This window comes from Chiloscyllium punctatum, chromosome 28, assembly GCF_047496795.1.
Source record: "Chiloscyllium punctatum isolate Juve2018m chromosome 28, sChiPun1.3, whole genome shotgun sequence".
In the NCBI taxonomy this organism is placed as follows: Eukaryota; Metazoa; Chordata; class Chondrichthyes; order Orectolobiformes; family Hemiscylliidae; genus Chiloscyllium; species Chiloscyllium punctatum.
In genome coordinates, this window is record NC_092766.1 from 7,265,458 (window position 1) to 7,286,197 (window position 20,740).

The 20,740-nt window shown below is 47.9% G+C and overlaps 2 protein-coding genes across 10 annotated transcripts in view; one reads left to right on the top strand and one right to left on the bottom strand.

The window, feature by feature from the left end:
• ash1l (ash1 (absent, small, or homeotic)-like (Drosophila)) overlaps positions 1-5,831 on the bottom strand; it is a 243,118-nt gene extending 237,287 nt beyond the window's left edge. For 4 of the 7 annotated variants that reach the window (XM_072548809.1, XM_072548806.1, XM_072548808.1 and 1 more), the window contains exons 1-2: positions 5,252-5,831; positions 3,882-3,922 (exon numbers count right to left, since the gene is read on the bottom strand). The gene's annotated coding sequence lies outside the window, so the exon portion shown is untranslated. The remainder of the gene's footprint in view (positions 1-3,881; positions 3,923-5,251) is intronic. The other 3 variants (XM_072548810.1, XM_072548804.1, XM_072548807.1) reach the window with 1 other exon arrangement.
• A 521-nt stretch (positions 5,832-6,352) lies between these two features.
• The window catches only part of dap3 (death associated protein 3), a 47,651-nt gene continuing 33,263 nt past the window's right edge, over positions 6,353-20,740 (top strand). Inside the window, exon 1 of one of the 3 annotated variants that reach the window (XM_072548816.1) lies at positions 6,353-6,652. In XM_072548816.1, coding sequence (XP_072404917.1) covers positions 6,385-6,652 — 268 coding nt within the window. In that variant the 5' untranslated portion in view covers positions 6,353-6,384. Of the gene's footprint in view, positions 6,653-15,560; positions 15,734-16,080; positions 16,103-20,740 lie in introns of those variants that run through there. The other 2 variants (XM_072548817.1, XM_072548818.1) reach the window with 2 other exon arrangements.

The window sequence follows — 20,740 nt, forward strand, 5'->3', positions numbered from 1 at the left end:
CTGTTACAAAGAGTTTCAGGATTTTGATTGTGATATGGAGAAAATGGCAATAAGTTCCAATTTAGAACGAAAGGTGGTGGAAGTCAGTTTTGGAAGGTGCTGCCAAATGAATCTTACTGCAGCACACCTTATAGATGGTGCACAGTAGTGGGCTTTCGTGGCAAAGCAAGCCAATTCTGAACTGAAAACAAAAAATGCTGGATATCACAGCGGGTCAGGCAGTATCCATGGAGAGAAAGTGAGCTAACATTTCAAGTCTAGATGACTCTTCATCAGTATAGATTCTAGCATCTGAATGAATGCTGAAGGTGGGTGATATAGCACCTGTCAAGTGGCTGTTTGTTCTTGATGTTGAGCTTCTACAGTTGTTGAAACTGCACCCATCCAGTCAAATGGAGAGAGTTTTGTCACACTCCGGATTTGTAGATAGTGAAGGTTGCAAATGCTGGAAAGTCAGGGTCAATAAAGTGTGGAGCTGGAAAAAGCACAGTAGGTCGAGCATCAGAGGACCAAGAGAGGTAACGTTTCAGGTTGGGTATCATGCTGCTTGAACTGCTGGGCTTTTTCCAGGTGCACACTTGATCAACACTCCAGATTCATGCCTTGTTGACACCAGCTTTTGGAACTCACCTGCTGAGTTCCTTCCCAAAGAATACCCAGATTTTGAACTGCTCTCAAGTCACAGTATCGATATGCCCAATCCAGTTCAGTTTCTAGTTCAATGGCAACCTTCAGGATGTTAATAGTGGGGATTCAGTGATGGCAATGTCAGTGAATATGGAGATTGTTAGTTTGTCTCTTATTGGTGATGGACATTATGCAGCATGAATGTTACAAGTTACTTATCATTCAGAGATTGAAAATTATCAGGTCTTGCTGCCTATCAACATGGACTGCTTCAGTTTCTGAGGGGTTGCAATATGATGGGTACATTGCACAAAATAGCAGCAAACACTTCTAACATTGCAGTGGAGGAGGGGTCATTGATAAAACAGTTGAAGATGGTTGGACCTAGGAACTTCTGCAGAGGTGTCCTGGAGCTGAGATCACTGACCCCTAACAACCACCATCTCAGTTTCTATTATATCATACTCAGTAGTGTTTTCCCATTTCTCAATAACTCCAGTTTTGCTAAGGCTTCTTGATGTTCAAAGCAGTCATCCTCAACTCTCCTCCAGCTCAGCACTGTTGTCCACATTTGCCCCAGGACAATAAAGTCAGAAGCTGCGTGGCCCTTGCAGATATTCATACTGAGCATTAATGGGCAAACCATTGTTGCCCAAGTACTCCTACATTCTGTGAGTGAAGAAATATTTCCTCATCTGGGTCCGAAACAATCTACCCTGTGTCCTAAGGTTATCGCCCCCTCATTCTGTACTCCCCAACTGGGGAAACATTCTCTCTGCATTGAGTCTGTCCAGCCCTATGAGAAGTGTTTGCTGCTATTTTGTGCAATGTACCCATCATATGCAACCCCTCAGAAACTGAAGCAGTCCATGTTGATAGGCAGCAAGACCTGATAATTTTCAATCTCTGAATGATAAGTAACTTGTGACATTCATGCTGCATAATGTCCATCACCAATAACAGACAAACTAACAATAACTTAGATATTTCAATCAGATCACTTCTCATCCTTCTAAATCCTACTGAATAAAGATGCAGTTGAACCAATCTCTTCTTATAGACAGTCCAGTGTATCAGCTTAGTGATACTTCTGCTGCACTTCCTCTATAACAAAAACATCCTCTCTTAACAAAGCAGACCAAAACTCTGCACAATACTAGAGATATGGTCTCACCAAGAGCCTGTACAAGTGCAGTAAGGCATCCCTATGCCTGCTCTCAAATCCTCGTGCAATCAGGGCCAACATACCATTTGCCTTTGTAACTGTCTGCTGCGTCAGCCTGTCTAATTTCAATGACTGGTGTACAATGACACCCATAACCCTTTGTACACCCATGCTTCCCAATACATTGCATCATACCTGAAGCAAAATACAGACAAACTACACAGTTTCATGGCACACCTAGACCACAATTCAGGCAAATGAACCTCAGGTCACACCTGAACCAAAATGCAGGAAAATTGTATTTCAGTTTCATAAACAACTGAACCACAATACAACCAGCTGATCTTCAGTTCAATGTCAGACTCAAAACATATTACATAATAGATAGGCAGGAGGCTGGAAGAACAGAGCAGACCAGGAGAATCAGGAGGTGGAGAAGTCAATGTTTTAGGCATCTCTTCAGTCGACGCTTCAGGACCCAAAGGGTCCTGAAGGGGTTACATCCGAAATGTTGGCTTCTCCACCTCCTGATGCTGCCTGGCCTGTGTTCTTCCAGCCTCCTGTCAGTCTATTTTGGATTCCAGCATAAGTAGTTTCTTTTGTCTCAAAACATATTACAGTCAGACTGCATAGTCTAATGTCATACATGAACCACAACAGAAGTAGACTGTATGCCCGTGTAATGGAGCACCTCAATAATAAATCCAACTCTCCCACTCCCAAAACAATCGCCCAGTTTAAGTCACACGCTTGTGACCCCAATATTGCCCTCAAGACCACAGTGGAACATAGTTGCTTTTTCTACATTACTCGAAGTGTAGTCACTATTATAGGTTGTTGAAAGCAAACTGTTTCAGGATATCCCGGAGTACTGCATCAATGGAAGTTTATTTTTCTCTTCACTCAAGCTAGCAGAATAGTCAAGATAGTAACCAAACTGTATTACAATAACACAGCTCTCACAAATATTTTGAAGATCAAACATGCTATTGGTGAGTAGAACATTACAATAAAACTACTCTTCATAATGTGGCTCCCGTACAGCAGAAAAATTCTAAAATAAAAATTAAAACAGACTTATTTGTCTATAACCTGAACTTTTAATCCTCATTTACAAAATCTCTCAGGCACATGCGCTCACTACATCAACAATCCAAGTCCATTCTTTTTGGCATAACATGAATTTCAGTTTATATGTATCGTGTGGTTAATGTTATGTGAAATTTGAAAATATTTACCAGGTTGGAAATCCATTTCACAACTTGGCTTCATATAAAATCTTGAATAAGTCCCAATGTTGACAAAGGTGAGTTTTCTTTTACTTGGGACATAGGTGGCATGCCAGAGTTTATTCCCCTTCCTGCCCTCTCACACAACCTGCTTTAGCACCTTTCAAATATTAATGTTTGTTTTTTTTTCTCAGTGACAATCAGAAATAATAACGTACAAGCATACCATTTAGAGTCAGGGCTCACCACATTTTAAATTAGGCATGTCATAATGGTTCAAACTTTGCTTCTGTAGAACTGGGTCTCATGGTCCCAGGACACAATTTTAAATGGACTCCTACATTAGCAAGTCTGCATCAGCATACTTTTCAAGGTCTACACTGATTCACTTCACAAGGGTCTGTGCACTGTCAACAGCTGATAGTTTCCATGAGATTCCTGACTATTTTTGAAAGGAAATTGAGTATTTGGGCCAACTGTTTATACTATTGTATTCTTTGAACTGTCAGAAAACTCAGAAAAGGGCAAATGTGAACAAAAGTCTCATTTCCTTTCACTTTTGGAAAAGTGAAAGCTTTATTCTCTTCCTAAAAGCATGTCTGAAGACTTCAGTTTGAAAAGACGACTTCATTTGAATTCTAGTAATCGTACCACATTAAGGTTTGGGGATTAGAAAGCTGCATTTACCCAAAATAAAAAAGTGCTTCCACCAACAATTGGCTGTGTTTTTAAAGTTATGGCACACAATGATGGGTACATTAAGTTAGCCAATTATTTGTGACATTAGATCATAATCTCAACAATATTTGTATTGTAAAAATCAAGCCTTTAGACAAAATCAAACAATCCACTGAACTTACCTACAAGTTGCGCATCATCACAGCATATAGTTCACTCCTTCCTGAAACAGTAATGCACTAACCTAAGTTACTCAGAATTTACCTACACATTTACCTAAACATAAAAAAACTCAAAAAAAACTATTGATGATTCTTAAAGTGATCGACACCAGAACGCACAAATGATCAAGAAATATTTCAACTAAAAACTAACTACAACACAGGAGAAAAAAGCATGATAAACTTCTACCAGCTTACAAAGATTCAAGATACAAGTATTTTAGGGGAAAATGTTTTTTTTGAAAAAAGTCACAGTCACCTGTACTGATTTGTATCACACTAATGGATCACCCCATGAAATACGAAAAAAAACAAAGCAGACAACAAACCAGAGTTCAAACAAAAGCCAAATTGGTTCTAACAAGGTCAGACTGAGAAGAGACTGACTCATCTCCCAAGGAGGGAAAGACTTTCACCTCAAGCACATGAAGAAAACGAACCCAAAAAAAGGGGGAAATTCCAACCACACAGGGCAACATAACCTGTACATGGGGAAGAGGGAAGCCATGAAGTATCAAAAATCTAAAACCTAAAAGGAGGAAGAAAGAAGATGAAACAAAATCAAAGGCCTGATAGGGAAACATTTCCACTGTTTTATTTTCGGTCCTTCGTCCCACACAGACAAGCATCAGAGAGTACAGTCAATGGCAGAACAAAATTCACTGTTACCACGTGTAACCAGCGACAGACACCCACCAAAATGCATTTTAACACATCAATGATTACATCTTTAAATTGACCCCTTCTCACTTCCCACTTGTTTTAAGAAAAATGCAATTCATTCCTGCCCTGCCTGCCAGCTCCAAAACCCAATCGACCTCAACTCTCCCAAATTTAAAAACAACCACACCTCCAATATTAACAGACATGCCCCATCTCCACAATACCCTATAAGTTACCCTATAACTGCTCTCCAGAACACTGACAACATATGCTACAACACGTCACCCACGTTATAACTCTGTCCCTTGACCCCCACTCTCCAATACCTCTCGAACATTAGCAGACTTACCCCACAACCCTTTCCTCAAGATCCCCAACACTTCTCCCATAATATTGACACATACCCTCCTCCACTCTCAAATATCCCAAAAACATTTTCCAGCATTGTAACCCTGACACACACATAAATCCCATCTCCAATACCCCACAAACCATCCCCAACATTTACAAGTCTGACAAGATTTAAACCTCCACCCAGCTCTTCTCCAACACTGACACAGAATAGCCCCATACACACGTTCCCCAATTTTCCAACATCGACAGAAAATAGTCCCCCCCCCGAAAAAAAAACAACGACTAAGAATTACCCCACAACCATTCTCTCTTACCAGAACGGATAATATTTTCTCTTTCTCTCACATGATCCATTCCACAGTCCGCCATGGCACATGAGGAGGGAAGACAGGGAACAGAAGGAGGGGTGGGAAGAGAGGGGAGGCGAAATCAGAGAGAGAGAGAGATCCACCGCCTTTTAGAGAGACATCCTCGTTTAGTGTGTGTGTACACGTATGTTTTATAAATGCGTGTATATGTTCTAACCACTCGGCTTTTTTTGCCTTCCTCTCCTTCACACATTCATGGCTGCACGCAAACAACAAAAAAAAAGGTGGATTTTCTCTCGCGTTGTTCAACAGATGGTAGAAAGGGGGATTTCTTTCTCTGCCCCCACCCCCCTCCTCCTCCTCCTCCTCCTCCTCCTCTTTTTTTTATCTTCCTTCCTTCCTGGTGCGTGTATATATAATAATAATATATATATATATCTCCTCTGTCTATATGCGTGTGTTTTTTTTTTAAATGACACCAAACGCTGAACAGTGCGCCATGGCGAGAGGCAGCAGAGAGAGAGAGAGAGAGAGACAGAGATAAACACAAAATGGCGGCGGCGGCGGTGAGGGCGCTGCTGCTGTCACCGGGGGGCGGGGAGGGAGGGGGGGGGGAGGGGTAATAAATAATAATAATAACCTCCCCCCCTTCTTGGGAATTGCGGGGGGGGGGGGAGGAAAGATAGAGGAAACAAACCCGAGAGCAAACAAAACAACTTCCCCTCACCAAAAACACATTTGTTTTTATATATCGAGAGCGGAAAGGGGTGAAGAGGTTTGGGGGGGGGGAGGGGCGGGCGGTCGGTCCGTTCCCACAAACCCTTGCGCCGCCCGGCCCCACGTGACCGTTGGTGGAGAGCTCGAGGTTACCCCCCCAACGCCCCAAAAAAAAATTTACCGGGGGGGGGGGGGGTTGAATTAAAATAAATTTTTGGGGGGGAAAAAAATGTCTCGACGTTAGGATTTAATGTGTTTTTTTTCCCCCTCCACAGATGTTTTCCAAAACCACTCCCCCCCGGACGGTCACGTGGTGCGCCGCGCATGCGCGCGCTCCCCTCCTCCTCCTCCTCGCCCCCGCACCGACGCACGCGCCTCCCTCCCCCCCCCCCCACCTCCTTCAAAAAGAAACGGGGAAATCAATGCCAGCACCCGAAACAAAACAAAAATGCAAAATCCGTCGCCGGCTTTGCCCGCCGCGGCTGTGCAGGCGAGAGATTGCAATGGGGGCTCTCGGATGCAATGTTTGGTCAGACGGCGCGGTTCGTTGTTGTTGCTGTGAAATAAAAATAATATATATTTTGAGGAAGGTGAAGCGGTGCGGGAGGATTTCCCATCGTGCCTTTCGCTGGTGTGGGCTGGAAACCTCGGACGTCGACTGGGAGGTTTTAACTATTTCAATTTATTCTCGTACGTGGAAGGAGAGTTTGTTGGCAGTATTGATTTTTTTTTTAAATTGAAAGGGAAATATAAAAAGGGTATGGGGTGGGAAAAGGAAATGGCGAAGTCGCTCTTGGTAACCGCCGACGCCCTGGCCATAGCAACCGATGGAGGGAGTGGGGGAAGGGCGACAATAACACCCTCTCCATCACCCATCCCCCACCCCCACCCCCCCCCCCCACCCCACCCCCAACACATCCACTCTCACCCCCACCCCACCCCCAACACATCCACTCTCACCCCCACCCCACCCCCAACACATCCACTCTCACCCCCCCACCCCCCCCAACACATCCACTCTCACCCCCCCCAACACAGCCACTCTCACCCCCACCCCCCCCAACACATCCACTCTCACCCCCACCCCACCCCCAACACATCCACTCTCACCCCCACCCCCCCAACACATCCACTCTCACCCCCACCCCCCCCAACACATCCACTCTCACCCATCCCCCACCCCCAACACATCCACTCTCACCCCCACCCCCAATACATCCACTCTCACCCCCACCCCACCCCCAACACATCCACTCTCACCCCCACCCCACCCCCAACACATCCACTCTCACCCCCACCCCACCCCCAACACATCCACTCTCACCCCCCCCACCCCCACCCCCCCCAACACATCCACTCTCACCCCCACCCCCAATACATCCACTCTCACCCCCACCCCACCCCCAACACATCCACTCTCACCCCCACCCCCAACACATCCACTCTCACCCCCACCCCCCCAATACATCCACTCTCACCCCCACCCCCCCAACACATCCACTCTCACCCCCACCCCACCAACACATCCACTCTCACCCCCACCCCACCCCCAACACATCCACTCTCACCCCCCCCACCCCCAACACATCCACTCTCACCCCCACCCCACCCCCAACACATCCACTCTCACCCCCCCCACCCCCAACACATCCACTCTCACCCCCACCCCACCCCCAACACATCCACTCTCACCCCCACCCCCCCAACACATCCACTCTCACCCCCACCCCACCAACACATCCACTCTCACCCCCACCCCACCCCCAACACATCCACTCTCACCCCCCCCACCCCCAACACATCCACTCTCACCCCCACCCCACCAACACATCCACTCTCACCCCCACCCCACCCCCAACACATCCACTCTCACCCCCACCCCACCAACACATCCACTCTCACCCCCACCCCACCCCCAACACATCCACTCTCACCCCCACCCCACCCCCAACACATCCACTCTCACCCCCACCCCACCCCCAACACATCCACTCTCACCCCCCAACACATCCACTCTCACCCCCACCCCCCCACCCCCAACACATCCACTCTCACCCCCACCCCCCCCACCCCCAACACATCCACTCTCACCCCCCACCCCACCCCCAACACATCCACTCTCACCCCCACCCCACCAACACATCCACTCTCACCCCCACCCCACCCCCAACACATCCACTCTCACCCCCACCCCCCCAACACATCCACTCTCACCCCCACCCCCCCCAACACATCCACTCTCACCCCCACCCCCCAACACATCCACTCTCACCCCCCCCCACCCCCAATACATCCACTCTCACCCCCCCCCCACCCCCAATACATCCACTCTCACCCCCCCACCCCCAATACATCCACTCTCACCCCCACCCCAACACATCCACTCTCACCCCCACCCCCCAACACATCTACTCTCACCCCCAGCCCCCCCAACACATCCACTCTCACCCCCACCCCACCCCCAACACATCCACTCTCACCCCCCCACCCCCAACACATCCACTCTCACCCCCACCCCACCAACACATCCACTCTCACCCCCCCCCACCCCCAATACATCCATCTCACCCCCACCCCACCCCCAACACATCCACTCTCACCCCCACCCCACCCCCAATACATCCATCTCACCCCCACCCCACCCCCAACACATCCACTCTCACCCCCACCCCACCCCCAACACATCCACTCTCACCCCCACCCCACCCCCAACACATCCACTCTCACCCCCTACCCCACCCCCAACACATCCACACTCACCCCCACCCCCAACACATCCACTCTCACCCCCACCCCACCATCCACACTCACCCCCACCCCCAACACATCCACTCTCACCCCCACCCACCCCCCAACACATCCACTCTCACCCCCACCCCCCGAACACATCCACTCTCACCCCCACCCCCCCAACACATCCACTCTCACCCCCCAACACATCCACTCTCACCCCCACCCCTCAACCCCCAACACATCCACTCTCACCCCCACCCCCAACACATCCACTCTCACCCCCACCCCCCCAACACATCCACTCTCACCCCCACCCCACCCCCAACACATCCACTCTCACCCCCACCCCACCCCCAACACATCCACTCTCACCCCCACCCCCCCAACACATCCACTCTCACCCCCACCCCACCCCCAACACATCCACTCTCACCCCCACCCCCCCAACACATCCACTCTCACCCCCACCCCCCCAACACATCCACTCTCACCCCCCCCACCCCCAATACATCCACTCTCACCCCCCCACCCCCAACACATCCACTCTCACCCCCACCCCCCCAACACATCCACTCTCACCCCCACCCCGCCAACACATCCACTCTCACCCCCCAACACATCCACTCTCACCCCCACCCCCCCAACACATCCACTCTCACCCCCACCCCACCCCCAACACATCCACTCTCACCCCCACCCCCAATACATCCACTCTCACCCCCACCCCCAATACATCCACTCTCACCCCCACCCCACCCCCAACACATCCACTCTCACCCCCACCCCCCCCAACACATCCACTCTCACCCCCACACCCCCCACCCCCAATACATCCACTCTCACCCCCACCCCACCCGCAACACATCCACTCTCACCCCCACCCCACCCCCAACACATCCACTCTCACCCCCACCCCCCCAACACATCCACTCTCACCCCCACCCCACCCGCAACACATCCACTCTCACCCCCACCCCACCCCCAACACATCCACTCTCACCCCCACCCCATCCCCAACACATCCACTCTCACCCCCACCCCACCCCCAACACATGCACTCTCACCCCCACCCCACCCCCAACACATCCACACTCACCCCCACCCCACCCCCAACACATCCACTCTCACCCCCACCCCACCCCCAACACATCCACTCTCACCCCCACCCCACCCAACACATCCACTCTCAACCCCACCCCACCCCCAACACATCCACTCTCACCCCCCCAACACATCCACTCTCACCCCCAACACATCTACTCTCACCCCCAACACATCTACTCTCACCCCCACCCCACCCCCAACACATGCACTCTCACCCCCTACCCCACCCCCAACACATCCACTCTCACCCCCACCCCACCCCCAACACATCCACTCTCACCCCCACCCCCCCAACACATCCACTCTCACCCCCAACCCCCCCAACACATCCACTCTCACCCCCACCCCACCCCCAACACATCCACTCTCACCCCCACCCCACCCCCAACACATCCACTCTCACCCCCACCCCACCCCCAACACATCCCCTCTCATCCCCACCCCACCCCACCCCCAACACATCCCCTCTCATCCCCACCCCCCCAACACGTCCACTCTCACCCCCACCCCCCCAACACGTCTACTCTCACTCCCACCCCCCCAACACATCTACTCCCACCCTCGCCCCTCCCCAACACATCCACTCTCACCCCCAACACATCTACTCTCACCTCCACCCCCCAACACATCTACTCTCACCCCCACCCCCGCAACACATCCACTCTCACCCCCACTCTCACCCCCACACCCCCAACACATCCACTTTCACCCTCACCCCCCCAACACATCTACTCTCACCTCCACCCCCCAACACATCTACTCTCACCCCCACCCCCGCAACACATCCACTCTCACCCCCACCCCCGCAACACATCCACTCTCACCCCCACTCTCACCCCCACACCCCCAACACATCCACTTTCACCCTCACCCCCCCAACACATCTACTCTCACCTCCACCCCCCAACACATCTACTCTCACCCCCACCCCTGCAACACATCCACTCTCACCCCCACTCTCACCCCCACCCCCCCAACACATCCACTTTCACCCTCACCCCCCCAACACATCTACTCTCACTCCCACCATCCTTCCCCAAACCTGTCTTCAACTCCCCCCAACACAGTCCTCTCCCCCTTACCGTCTGCATCCCTCTCTCCTTTCTTCTGCAACCTCTCCTATATCCCTCCATACTTTCCTCCTACCCCTTCACCTCTATCTCCCTCTTCCCCTCCCCACACCCTTCTCTCTTCCTCCCCCATGCACCATCTCTCCCTTCGCCTCTTCACACACTTCTCTTCTGCCTCCACACCGCACCCCCCTCTCTCTCTCTTCACCCCCCTCTCACTCTTCACCCCCCCTCTCTTCACCCCCCTCTCTTCACCCCTCCTTCACCACCCCTCTCTTCACCCCCCTCTCTCTTCAACCCCCTCTCTTCACCCCCCTCTCTCTTCACCCCCTCTATCTTCATCCCCCCTCTCTCTTCACCCCCTCACTCTTCACCCTCCTCTCACTCTTCACCCCACCTCACTCTTCACCCCCTCTCACTCTTCACCCCCCTCTCACTCACTCACTCTCTTCCCCCACCCCTCTCTCCTCCCCCTCCCTGCACCCCCTCTCTCTCTTCTTCCCCCTCCCTGTGCACCCATCTTTCTCTCCCTTCTTCCCCCTGCACTTCTCTTTCGATCGCTCGCTCTCTCTCTCTCACATGTAAGGAAAGATTTGAAGTAGAAAATAGTTGGTCTTATTTCCCCTTGGAGCAGAGAAAACTGATCTAAAAGTTATCAACAATTTCGGTTCACAGAGCTGTACAGCATGTAAATAGACCCTTCAGTCTCGCCTGCCCATGCCAACCAGATATCATAACGATGTACAGCACGGCAACAAACTCTTCAGTCTAACTCATCTATGCCAACGGATACAGTGTCATAGAACTGTACAGTATGGAAACAGACCCTTCAGTCCAATTCATCCTTGCAGACAAGAGATCATAGAGATATACAACACTCCAACTCATCCAAGCTGACCAGATATCCTAATTTAATGTAATCCTGTTTGCCAGCATTTGGCCCATATCCTTCTCAACCCTTCTTATTTATATACCCATCCAGATGCCTTTAAATATTGTAATTGTACTCACCCCCAGCACTTCCTCTATAGAGTCAAAAAAATCTGCAAATGCTGGAATCCAAAGTCGACACACAGGAGGCTGGCAGCACCACGAGGTGAAGAAATCAATGTTTCGGGTATAACCCTTCTTCAGGAATGGAAGTGTAGGTATTACCCACCACCTTCTACTTATCTGAAGCTTCCCCTATCCCTACCTCCATCCCTGAAGAAGGGTTACTACTGAAATGTTGACTTATCCACCTTCTGATGCTGCTTGGCTTGCTGTGTTCTTCCAGTCTCCTGCTTGTCTACTTCACCACTTCCTCTGGCAGCTCATTCCATACACACTTGTGTGAAAAATTTGCTCCTTAGGTCAGTTTTAAATCTCACACCTCTCACCTTAAACCTCTGCCCTCTAGTTTTGGCCTTCCCAACCCTGGTAGGAAAAGACCTTGGCTATTTGCACTATCTATACCCTTCGTGAATTTACAAACCTCTATAAGATCAGCCTTCGATACTCCAGCAAAAACAGGCCCAGCCTATTTCGCCTCTCCCAATAGCTCAAACCCGCCAACCTTGGCAACATCCTTGTAAGTCTTTTCAAATTTGAAAGAAGGATATTTCTGTTTGGTGTATCAGCAAAACTAGGCTTCATGATTTCCAGATGACCAGCAAGAGAATGGGAAGGAGCTGGGGAGAAACCTCTTTAAGCTCAAGGGAATTGGAACACACTGCCTGGCAATGTGCTTGGAGGTGGATTCTATTGGGGCCTCACCAACATTTCTGTTTTGGACCTGCTGCAGTGTTCCAGTGGGTCTCAGCGCAAGCTTATTGGGTAGTAGATGGCCAAGTGGTATTGTTGATGGAATGTTAATTCAGAGATTTGTTCTGACGAGGGGTCACTGGACCTGAAACATTAACTCTGACTTCTTTTCACAGATGCTGCTAGACCTGCTGAGTTTTTCCAGCAATGTCTGTATTTGTTAACTCAGAGATCCAGGCAATATATATTTAATACATAATCCAGAGAGCTGGGTTCAAATCCCGCCACAGCAGATGGTGGAATTTAAATTCAGTAGAAACCCAGAATTAAGACTCTAACAATGACCATAAAACCATTGTTGATTGTTGGAAAAACTTCCTTCAGAGAATGTCCTTGCCTGATCTGGCCTATATGAAACTCCACAACCACAGCAATGTTCTTAGGAAGAGCCATTTGACCTGAAACGTAGACCCTGATTCTTTCCAGAGATGCTGTCAGACCTGCTGAGCCTTTTCAGCATGTTCTATTTTTGCCCCACAGCAAAGTGGTTGACTTAACTTCTGGCCTAGCCAGTGATGCTCTTATCCTGTAAATGAATAAACTGCAAGAACAGTATTTCATTCCCCACTTGGAGATTCTGCAGCATCTAGGACTCAACATTGAGTTCAATAACTTTAGAGCCTTCCTTTTTTTTAAACTCACCCCAAACCTGTCATGGTGTTGCTTATGACACGGGTTGCTTTTAGCACAGTCACCTATTCTCACCTACTACTTTTAGGCCTATTATCACATTACATGGGTTGCTTCCAGTCCTGCTCATCCAGTCTGTTCCACGTTTAGCTCTTATCACTTATCTGCTATCTATAAACCTGACCTGTTCCTTTCATAGCTCTCTGTCTCTGAGTTCCGTCTCCACCTAATCTGCGCACACTCACCACCACCCCCAGGCAAACCTCCTCTTCAGCATAAATATCACCTTTCCTAGCTGCTAACAGTTCTGATGAAGGGTCACTGAACTGGAAACATTAACTCTAATTTCTTCCTGTGGTTGCTGCCAGACCTTTAGAGTTTTGCCAGCATTTTTCAGTTTGTATTACAGATCTGCATTCATAGTTCTTCGTTTTATTCCATTTATAAATACATTTAAGGGAAGAGGTTAACCATTAGGGACCAAGGGCTAACCAGTGTGTGAAGCTGTAGGATAGTGGAAGGGTATTGAATGAACACTTCTCTTTAGGCTTCACCCTGGAAAAAGAAATTCAGGAAAAGGGACTGTGAGGAACTTGCACAGTTTGACATAGGAAATGGAGAGATATTGGAAGTTCTGTTGGGTTTGAGAATCAACAAATCTCCTGACCTGGATGAATTGTATCCCAGGCTGTTGTGGGAGGCAAGGCAGGAAATTGCAGGGGCTCTGACACAAAGCTTTAATTCCTCTCTGGCCATGGGGGAAGTGCCAGAGGACTGGAGGATGGCTAATCTTAAGAAGGGCAGTAGAGATGAACCAGGAAATTACACACCAGTGAGTCTCATCAATGGTAGGGAAACTAAATATTAGAAAAAATTCTTAAGGAGTGAACTAATAGCCAGTTGAAAACAGGTTGGATTAATTAGACATAGTCAGAATGGCTTTGTCAAAGGGAGGTCATGCCGAACAAGTTTATTCATCTTTTTTTGAAAATGTGATCAAATGTGTAGATGAGGGAATTCCAGTTGATGTAGTTTATATGGATTTAAGTAAGGTCCCACAATGGGAGACTGATTGAGAAAGTTAAAGAATGTGGAATTCAGTGAAACTTGGTGAGTTGGATCAGAAACTGGCTTAGTAATAGGAGAGAAAGAGTAGTGGCAGAAGGCTGGTGTCCAGCAGTGTACCACAAGGTTCGGTACTAGGACCCTTATTGTTTGTTGTAGACATAAATGTGATGTATATGAAAATATCTGGGGGATTGTAAAGCAATTTTGCAGATGAAACCAAGATTGATAGAATACTTAATAGCATAGAAGATGGTTGGAGGTTATAGGAAGACTTAGATGGATTGATCAGATGGGCAGACCATTGGCAGATGGTATTTAAAGCTGAGAACTGTGAGGCAATGGAAGAAGCAGCAAGATCAATGAGTATTTAATGAATGGCAGGACACTGGATAGCTTAGAGGAGTAGAGGGATAATGGGGTAATCACAGATTCCTGGACTCGGCAGAACACGTGAATATGATAGTTAAGAAGGCATAATGGGACAATTCCTTTCATCGTTCATGGCACAGAATTTAAGAGCAAGGATGTAACGTTGGAGTTGTACAGAGCATTGTTCATAGCTGCTGCTAGAGTCATTAGACTTGAAACGTCAGCTTGCTCTCCTTGGATGTTGCCTGAGCTTCTGTGGTTTCCAGCATATTTTGTTTTCAGTACAAACTCCAGTGTCTGCAGTAATTCGCTGCAACATTTAAAAAAAAACATTAGGATAAGCACTTGATATATAATTCAAGGAAACAGGTCAAGTGCAGGAAATTGGGATTAGCACACCTTCAGTGGCAGTTACGTTGGTGCAGACTTGGGCTGAAGGGTTCTGTGCTTTAAGAATGAGGTCGGGGTTTAAAAGAGAGGTGAATGTTTTCAGAGGGCTGGCCCGGAGAATGGGTCAAGTTGGGTAATTTTCAGGAGTCAGTACAAGGACAGTGGGCCGAATGGTCTCCTCCTGTGCGGTTAAAGTTCCATAACAGGGTCCCTGGTCTCTACCATAGGCCATGGGTGGAGGCTTTGACCCATGACCTTTCCTTATTGACACCGAGAGAGAGCAGGGCCCGAACGCCATCATATTTCTCCTCCTTCCACCTTCACTTTTCAGCTTAGAGCTTTTGTTTTGCACAAACAGACGCGCGTTTACTTAATTTAAAAAAAAACAATAAAAACCCGCTCGTCGCCTCCGCTGTTCCGGGCCGTGACCTTTGACCGGGTGAGGGGTGAGAGGTCACCCGGACAAGATGGCGGCGCCCAGGGCGGTGGGAGCGTGAGGGCTTTCCGCGTCGGACTGGAAACGTGGATGATATCGCCGGACCTGCCCTCCCCGCCTGAGTTTCTCCGGTGTCCGAAGGAAAGGTGGTGGGGAGTGTGGTGTCTGGTGAGCCTGTGCCCGCGTACCTGCTGCTGGCCTGAGTGCAGTCTGTTGGATCGATGTGAGGAGGGTCGATGTAGGTTAGGGAGATAGTGGCCGCGAAGGAAAGGGCATGTCAGCTCAGAAGGCTATGGAGAAAAGGGCGGGAGATAGATCCCTTAAATATCAGAGGGGCGACGACCTAGCACAAAAGAGGAGTGAGGCCTGTGCACATCAGCCACAGTCTGGAGAATTGCGTGGCCTTTTTTTTTAATTTCAAAAATATACTTCATTCATAAAATATTTTGATGATCTGTACAATTGGTGGAGCCATTCATAGGCGCACCTTGCATGTTTTTACATACAGATATCGGAATTAATCATTCGTATATCCAGGTTTGTACGCTTACCATCCATATATTTAGCTGAGGCTTCAGCAGAGCCCACTTACTGAGTGGGCCCCCTGTTTTTCTTTGGCAGGCAGACGTTACACAGTGGTCTTTCCCCACCGCACCGCAGCTGCCCGAATGGACAGTTGCAGGGCACGGGAGAGGAAATGTATGGTTGGCTCAGTGGTTAACACTGCTCTCTCATAACGCCAGGGACGTGGGTTAAATTCCACCTTTGGATGAGGGTTCAGAGGGATATGGGCCAAATGCTGGCAAATTGGACAAGATTTACATCTGATGAAAGGCAATTGCCCGAAATGTCGGTTTTGATGCTCCTTGGATGCTGCCTGACCTGCTGTGCTTTTCCAGTGCTATTCTAATCTAGAGTCTGATTTCCAGCATCTGCAGTCCTCACTTTTGCCTTGAATTACAGCAGATATCTGATCAATGTGGACAAGTTGAACAGGTTCCGTGCTGTAGATCTCTCTAACTGTCCGTGTGGAGTTTGCGCATTTTCCCCCATGTCTGTGTGGATTTCCTCCAGATTTGCTCCCAAAGTCCAGAGCTGCATAGATTAGGTGGGTTGGCCATATTGAATTGAATTGAATTTATTGTTACGTGTGCTGAGGCACAGTGAAAACCTTTGTCTTGTGAGCAATACAGGCAGACCACACAGTTATATAGCATAGATAAGTAAATACTAGATAAACAGTGGCAAAAACAAAAAAAACCACAGGTACAGGCGAATGTCAAGGGTTTGAGAGTCCATTCAACACTCTAACAACAGCAGATTAGAAACTGTTATGAAACCGGCTGGTGTGTGTGTTCTGGCTTCTCTACCTTCTCCCCGGTGGTAGAAGTTGTAGAAAAACATTGCCAAGGTGGGATGGATCTTTGAGAATGCTGGCTGCCTTTCCTTGACAGTGGGCCTAGTAGATGGATTCGAGAGATGGGAAGTTGGCCTTTGTCATTGTCCGGGCCGAGTTCACCACTCTCTGTAACTGTCTCTGATCTTGAATGGTACAGTTACCATACCAGATACTGATACACCAGATAGAATGCTCTCGATGGCGCACCTATAAAGTTGGCAAGGGTATTCGCATCATGACAAATTTTCTCAGCTGCCAGAGGAAGAAGTGACGTTGTTGAGCCTTTGTAGCCAGTGTGTCCATATGAAGACTCCAAGAAAGTTTGTTGTTGTTGACAACTCTCAGGAGTTTGACACGCTCCACTCGTTCCACATGTGTGCTGTTAATGTTGTAGGGGGGAGGGGGTGCTGTTGAAAGTCAGTCATGAGTTCCTTGGTTTTGCCAGCATTGAGAGTTGTTCCAGGTCTTCCGCCTCCCATCTGTAGTCTGTTTTGTCATCATCTGAGATTCGACCAACTATGATGGTGTCATCAGCAAATTTGTAAATGGCATTGGTCTGATATGTGACGATGCAGTCATTGTCCAGTAGACAGTGAGGACTGCAGATGCTGGAGATCAGAGTCGAGAGTGTGGTGCTGGAAAAGCACAACAGGTCAGGCAGCATCTGAGGAGTGGGAGAATCAACCTTCCTAATGAAGGGCTGATGCCCAAAATGTCAATTCTCCTGCTGCTTAGATGCTGCCTGGCCTGCTGTGCTTTTCCAGCACCACACTATTAACTCAAGCTAAATTTTCCTACAGTGTCCAAGGATATGTAAGTTAGATGGATTAGCCATGGGAAATGCAAGGGTATAGGGATAGAGAAGAGGGATGGGTCTGGTGGGATACTGTTTGGAGAGTCAGTGTAGAACTGTTGGCCAGATGGTCTGTTTCCACACTGTAGGGATTGAATGATTATGGTCCACTCCTCCTCCTATTTAAATAAAAAACCAAAAGAACTGCACATGCTGTAAATCAGAGACAAAAATACAAATTGCTAGAAAAGCTCAGCAGACCTGGTAGCATCTGTAGAGAGAAATCAGAGTTAACATTTTGGGTCAAGTGACCCTTCCTCAGGACCTTTCCTCTGAGGAAGGGTCACTCAATTGGAAATGTTAACTCTGATTTCTCTCTCCACAGATGTTGCCAGACCTCCTCCTCATATTCTGAAATATTGATAAACTTCTCTTCACACACACTGCTTGTGTTTATTGACCTGCACTGCGTTCCTGAAGTGGCTGTTCCTCCACATTCAAATTTTTACTTTCAAACCTCTCCCCATCTCTCTATTCATTTCCTCCAGCCCTTCCTAACTCTATACACTCTCCAACACCTATACCCTCCTGCCCGCATCTCTGTAAACTCCTCCAGTGTCTACAGATCTCCACTGTCTCTTATTGGTGTTATAATGAGAGGTAATCTTGGTTTTGGATGTCCAATCTGTTTTGGATGGAGATGATGAAAATTCAGGAAAAGAAGACACACACAAGGTCTTTCTACAGGCCACCTAACAGTAATCACAAAGCAAATTCGTTGTAGAAACATAAATATTTCTTTGTAACAGTTCAGTAATAATCATGGGTGGTTTTAATCTCTGTGTGAACTGGAAAAATGAAGGTAGCCTGAATGAGGAGTTTGTATAATACTTTGAAAAGAGTTTCTTAGATCAGCACATTCAGAAAGCAGGTTATGTGACATTTGGTACTCCTTCATAATAACAGAGGAAATAGCTGATCGGGACCACAATGTGTTTGAATTTTACATTCAGTTTTGAAGTAGGAAAATTGGTCGAGAAATCATATTTTGAGACAGGTATTTGTATTTAGGAGCCATGGTGTGGCAACTTGCAAAACTTTTCACTATATTTTTCATGTGCATGTGTGACAGTAAATTTCTATTCTGTTCTAAAACAAGTAAGAGCAATTATTTGAGCATGAAAGTAAGACAGCTGAAGTGAAATGGCCTACTAGGCTAAGGGCTAGATCAAGAGAAACAATGGCAAACTTGCAAGAATATATTTGACTATTAGTATATATCGACATAAGTAAATTTTCTGAAAGATGGGTTCACCATCTATGATTAACTGAAGAATTTAAGAAAATCATCAAAATTAAATAAAGAGCAGATAGCTGTGATAAGTCAGATGATTTGTCAGACTATAAAGAATTTCAGAATGACTAAAAGGTTAACCAGGAGGAAGAAATTAGGAGTATGAGAGGAAGCTAGCTAGGAATATAAAAATAGCTTCAACAGGTATTTAAAATGGGAAAGGTTAAGTGAAGTGAGTGTTGGTCCTCCAGAGAGTGGAGTTAATAGTGCATAACAAGGAATTGATGGATGAAATGAATAAATATGTTATTAAATTCTTCGCTATAGACCAAACATCATTGCTGTAATTCAGGAAGTTCGAGGAGAGAGCGGGAGTTGGTGACACTACAATCACAAGGGAAACAGTACTAAGCAAACTGCTGGAACTGTGGACTAGGAGAAAATAAGGTCTGCAGATGCTGGAGATCAGAGTCGAGAGTGTGTTGCTGGAAAAGCACAGCAGGTCAGGCAGCATCCGAGGAGAATCAATATTTCGGGCCAGAGCCATTCCTGATGAAGGGCTCTGGCCCAAAACATTGATTCTCCCGTGCTTTGGATGCTGTTTGACCTGCTGTGCTTTTCCAGCAACATACTCTTGCAACTGTGGACTGACAAGTCTCCACATCCAGATGGAGTTCACCTGAGGATCTTCTAAGAGGTTTATGAGTCTGTATGTTGCTAATGAGTTGCTAAAGGCATTGATGTTAATTCTCCAAAACTTCCTAGATTCATGAAAGGTTCCATCAGATTGGAAAATAATAAGTACAAACCCCCTATTAAGAAGGGAGTGAAGCATTAAACAGGAAACTGTAGGTAAATGTCATGGGGAAGGAATTAGAATTAATGATTAAAAAGTTAGCTGGACACTTCGAAAAACTCAAGGTAGTCAGGAATAGTCAGCATGGTTTTGTCAGAGGGGTTCTATGAAGGAGTGACGTGTATTGTCGTTAAAGGATAGTTCATAGATGTACTACACTTGCTTTCATAGAAAGGGTGTACTGCATTGCAGGCGGTTCAGAGGAAGCTTTACTCAGTTGATACCTGTAATGAGTGGATTGCCTTATGAGGAAGGGTTGGACAGACTGGACTCATTTCCGCTGGAGTTTTGAACAGTGAGGGTGAGCTTGATTGAAGTGCGTAGATCCAGAATGGTCTTCACAAGATGGACACGGGAAGGATGTTTCCTCTTGTGGATGAGTCTAGGATCAGCAGGCAGTGGTTTAAAATCAGGATTGCCCTTTTAGCATCAAGATGAGAATATATTTTTCTGAGGCTTAGGTGACTTTGGAAAACCCTGCCTCAATGCAGTGAATTGAATTATTTTCGACAGAGAGAAAGTTCCTTGTCAAATAATGTTTTCAGAAGTTCTTAGGAATGTGGCATTCAAAGCACAAACAGATCAGCTTTTATCTTAGTGAACACTGTCACAAGCTTGAGGGGCCAAATGGCCTGCTTCTCCTATTTCATATGTTCATGAGTTCTGATCTGGCTGCCTCCCCCTACAGGCCTGCACTCCTCGGCTGCCTCCCCGTGCAGGCCCGCACCCCTATGCTGCCTCCCCCCTCTCTGCTGCCTCCCCCTACAGGCCCGCACCCCTCTGCTGCCTCCCCCCTCTCTGCTGCCTCCCCCTACAGGCCCGCACCCCTCTGC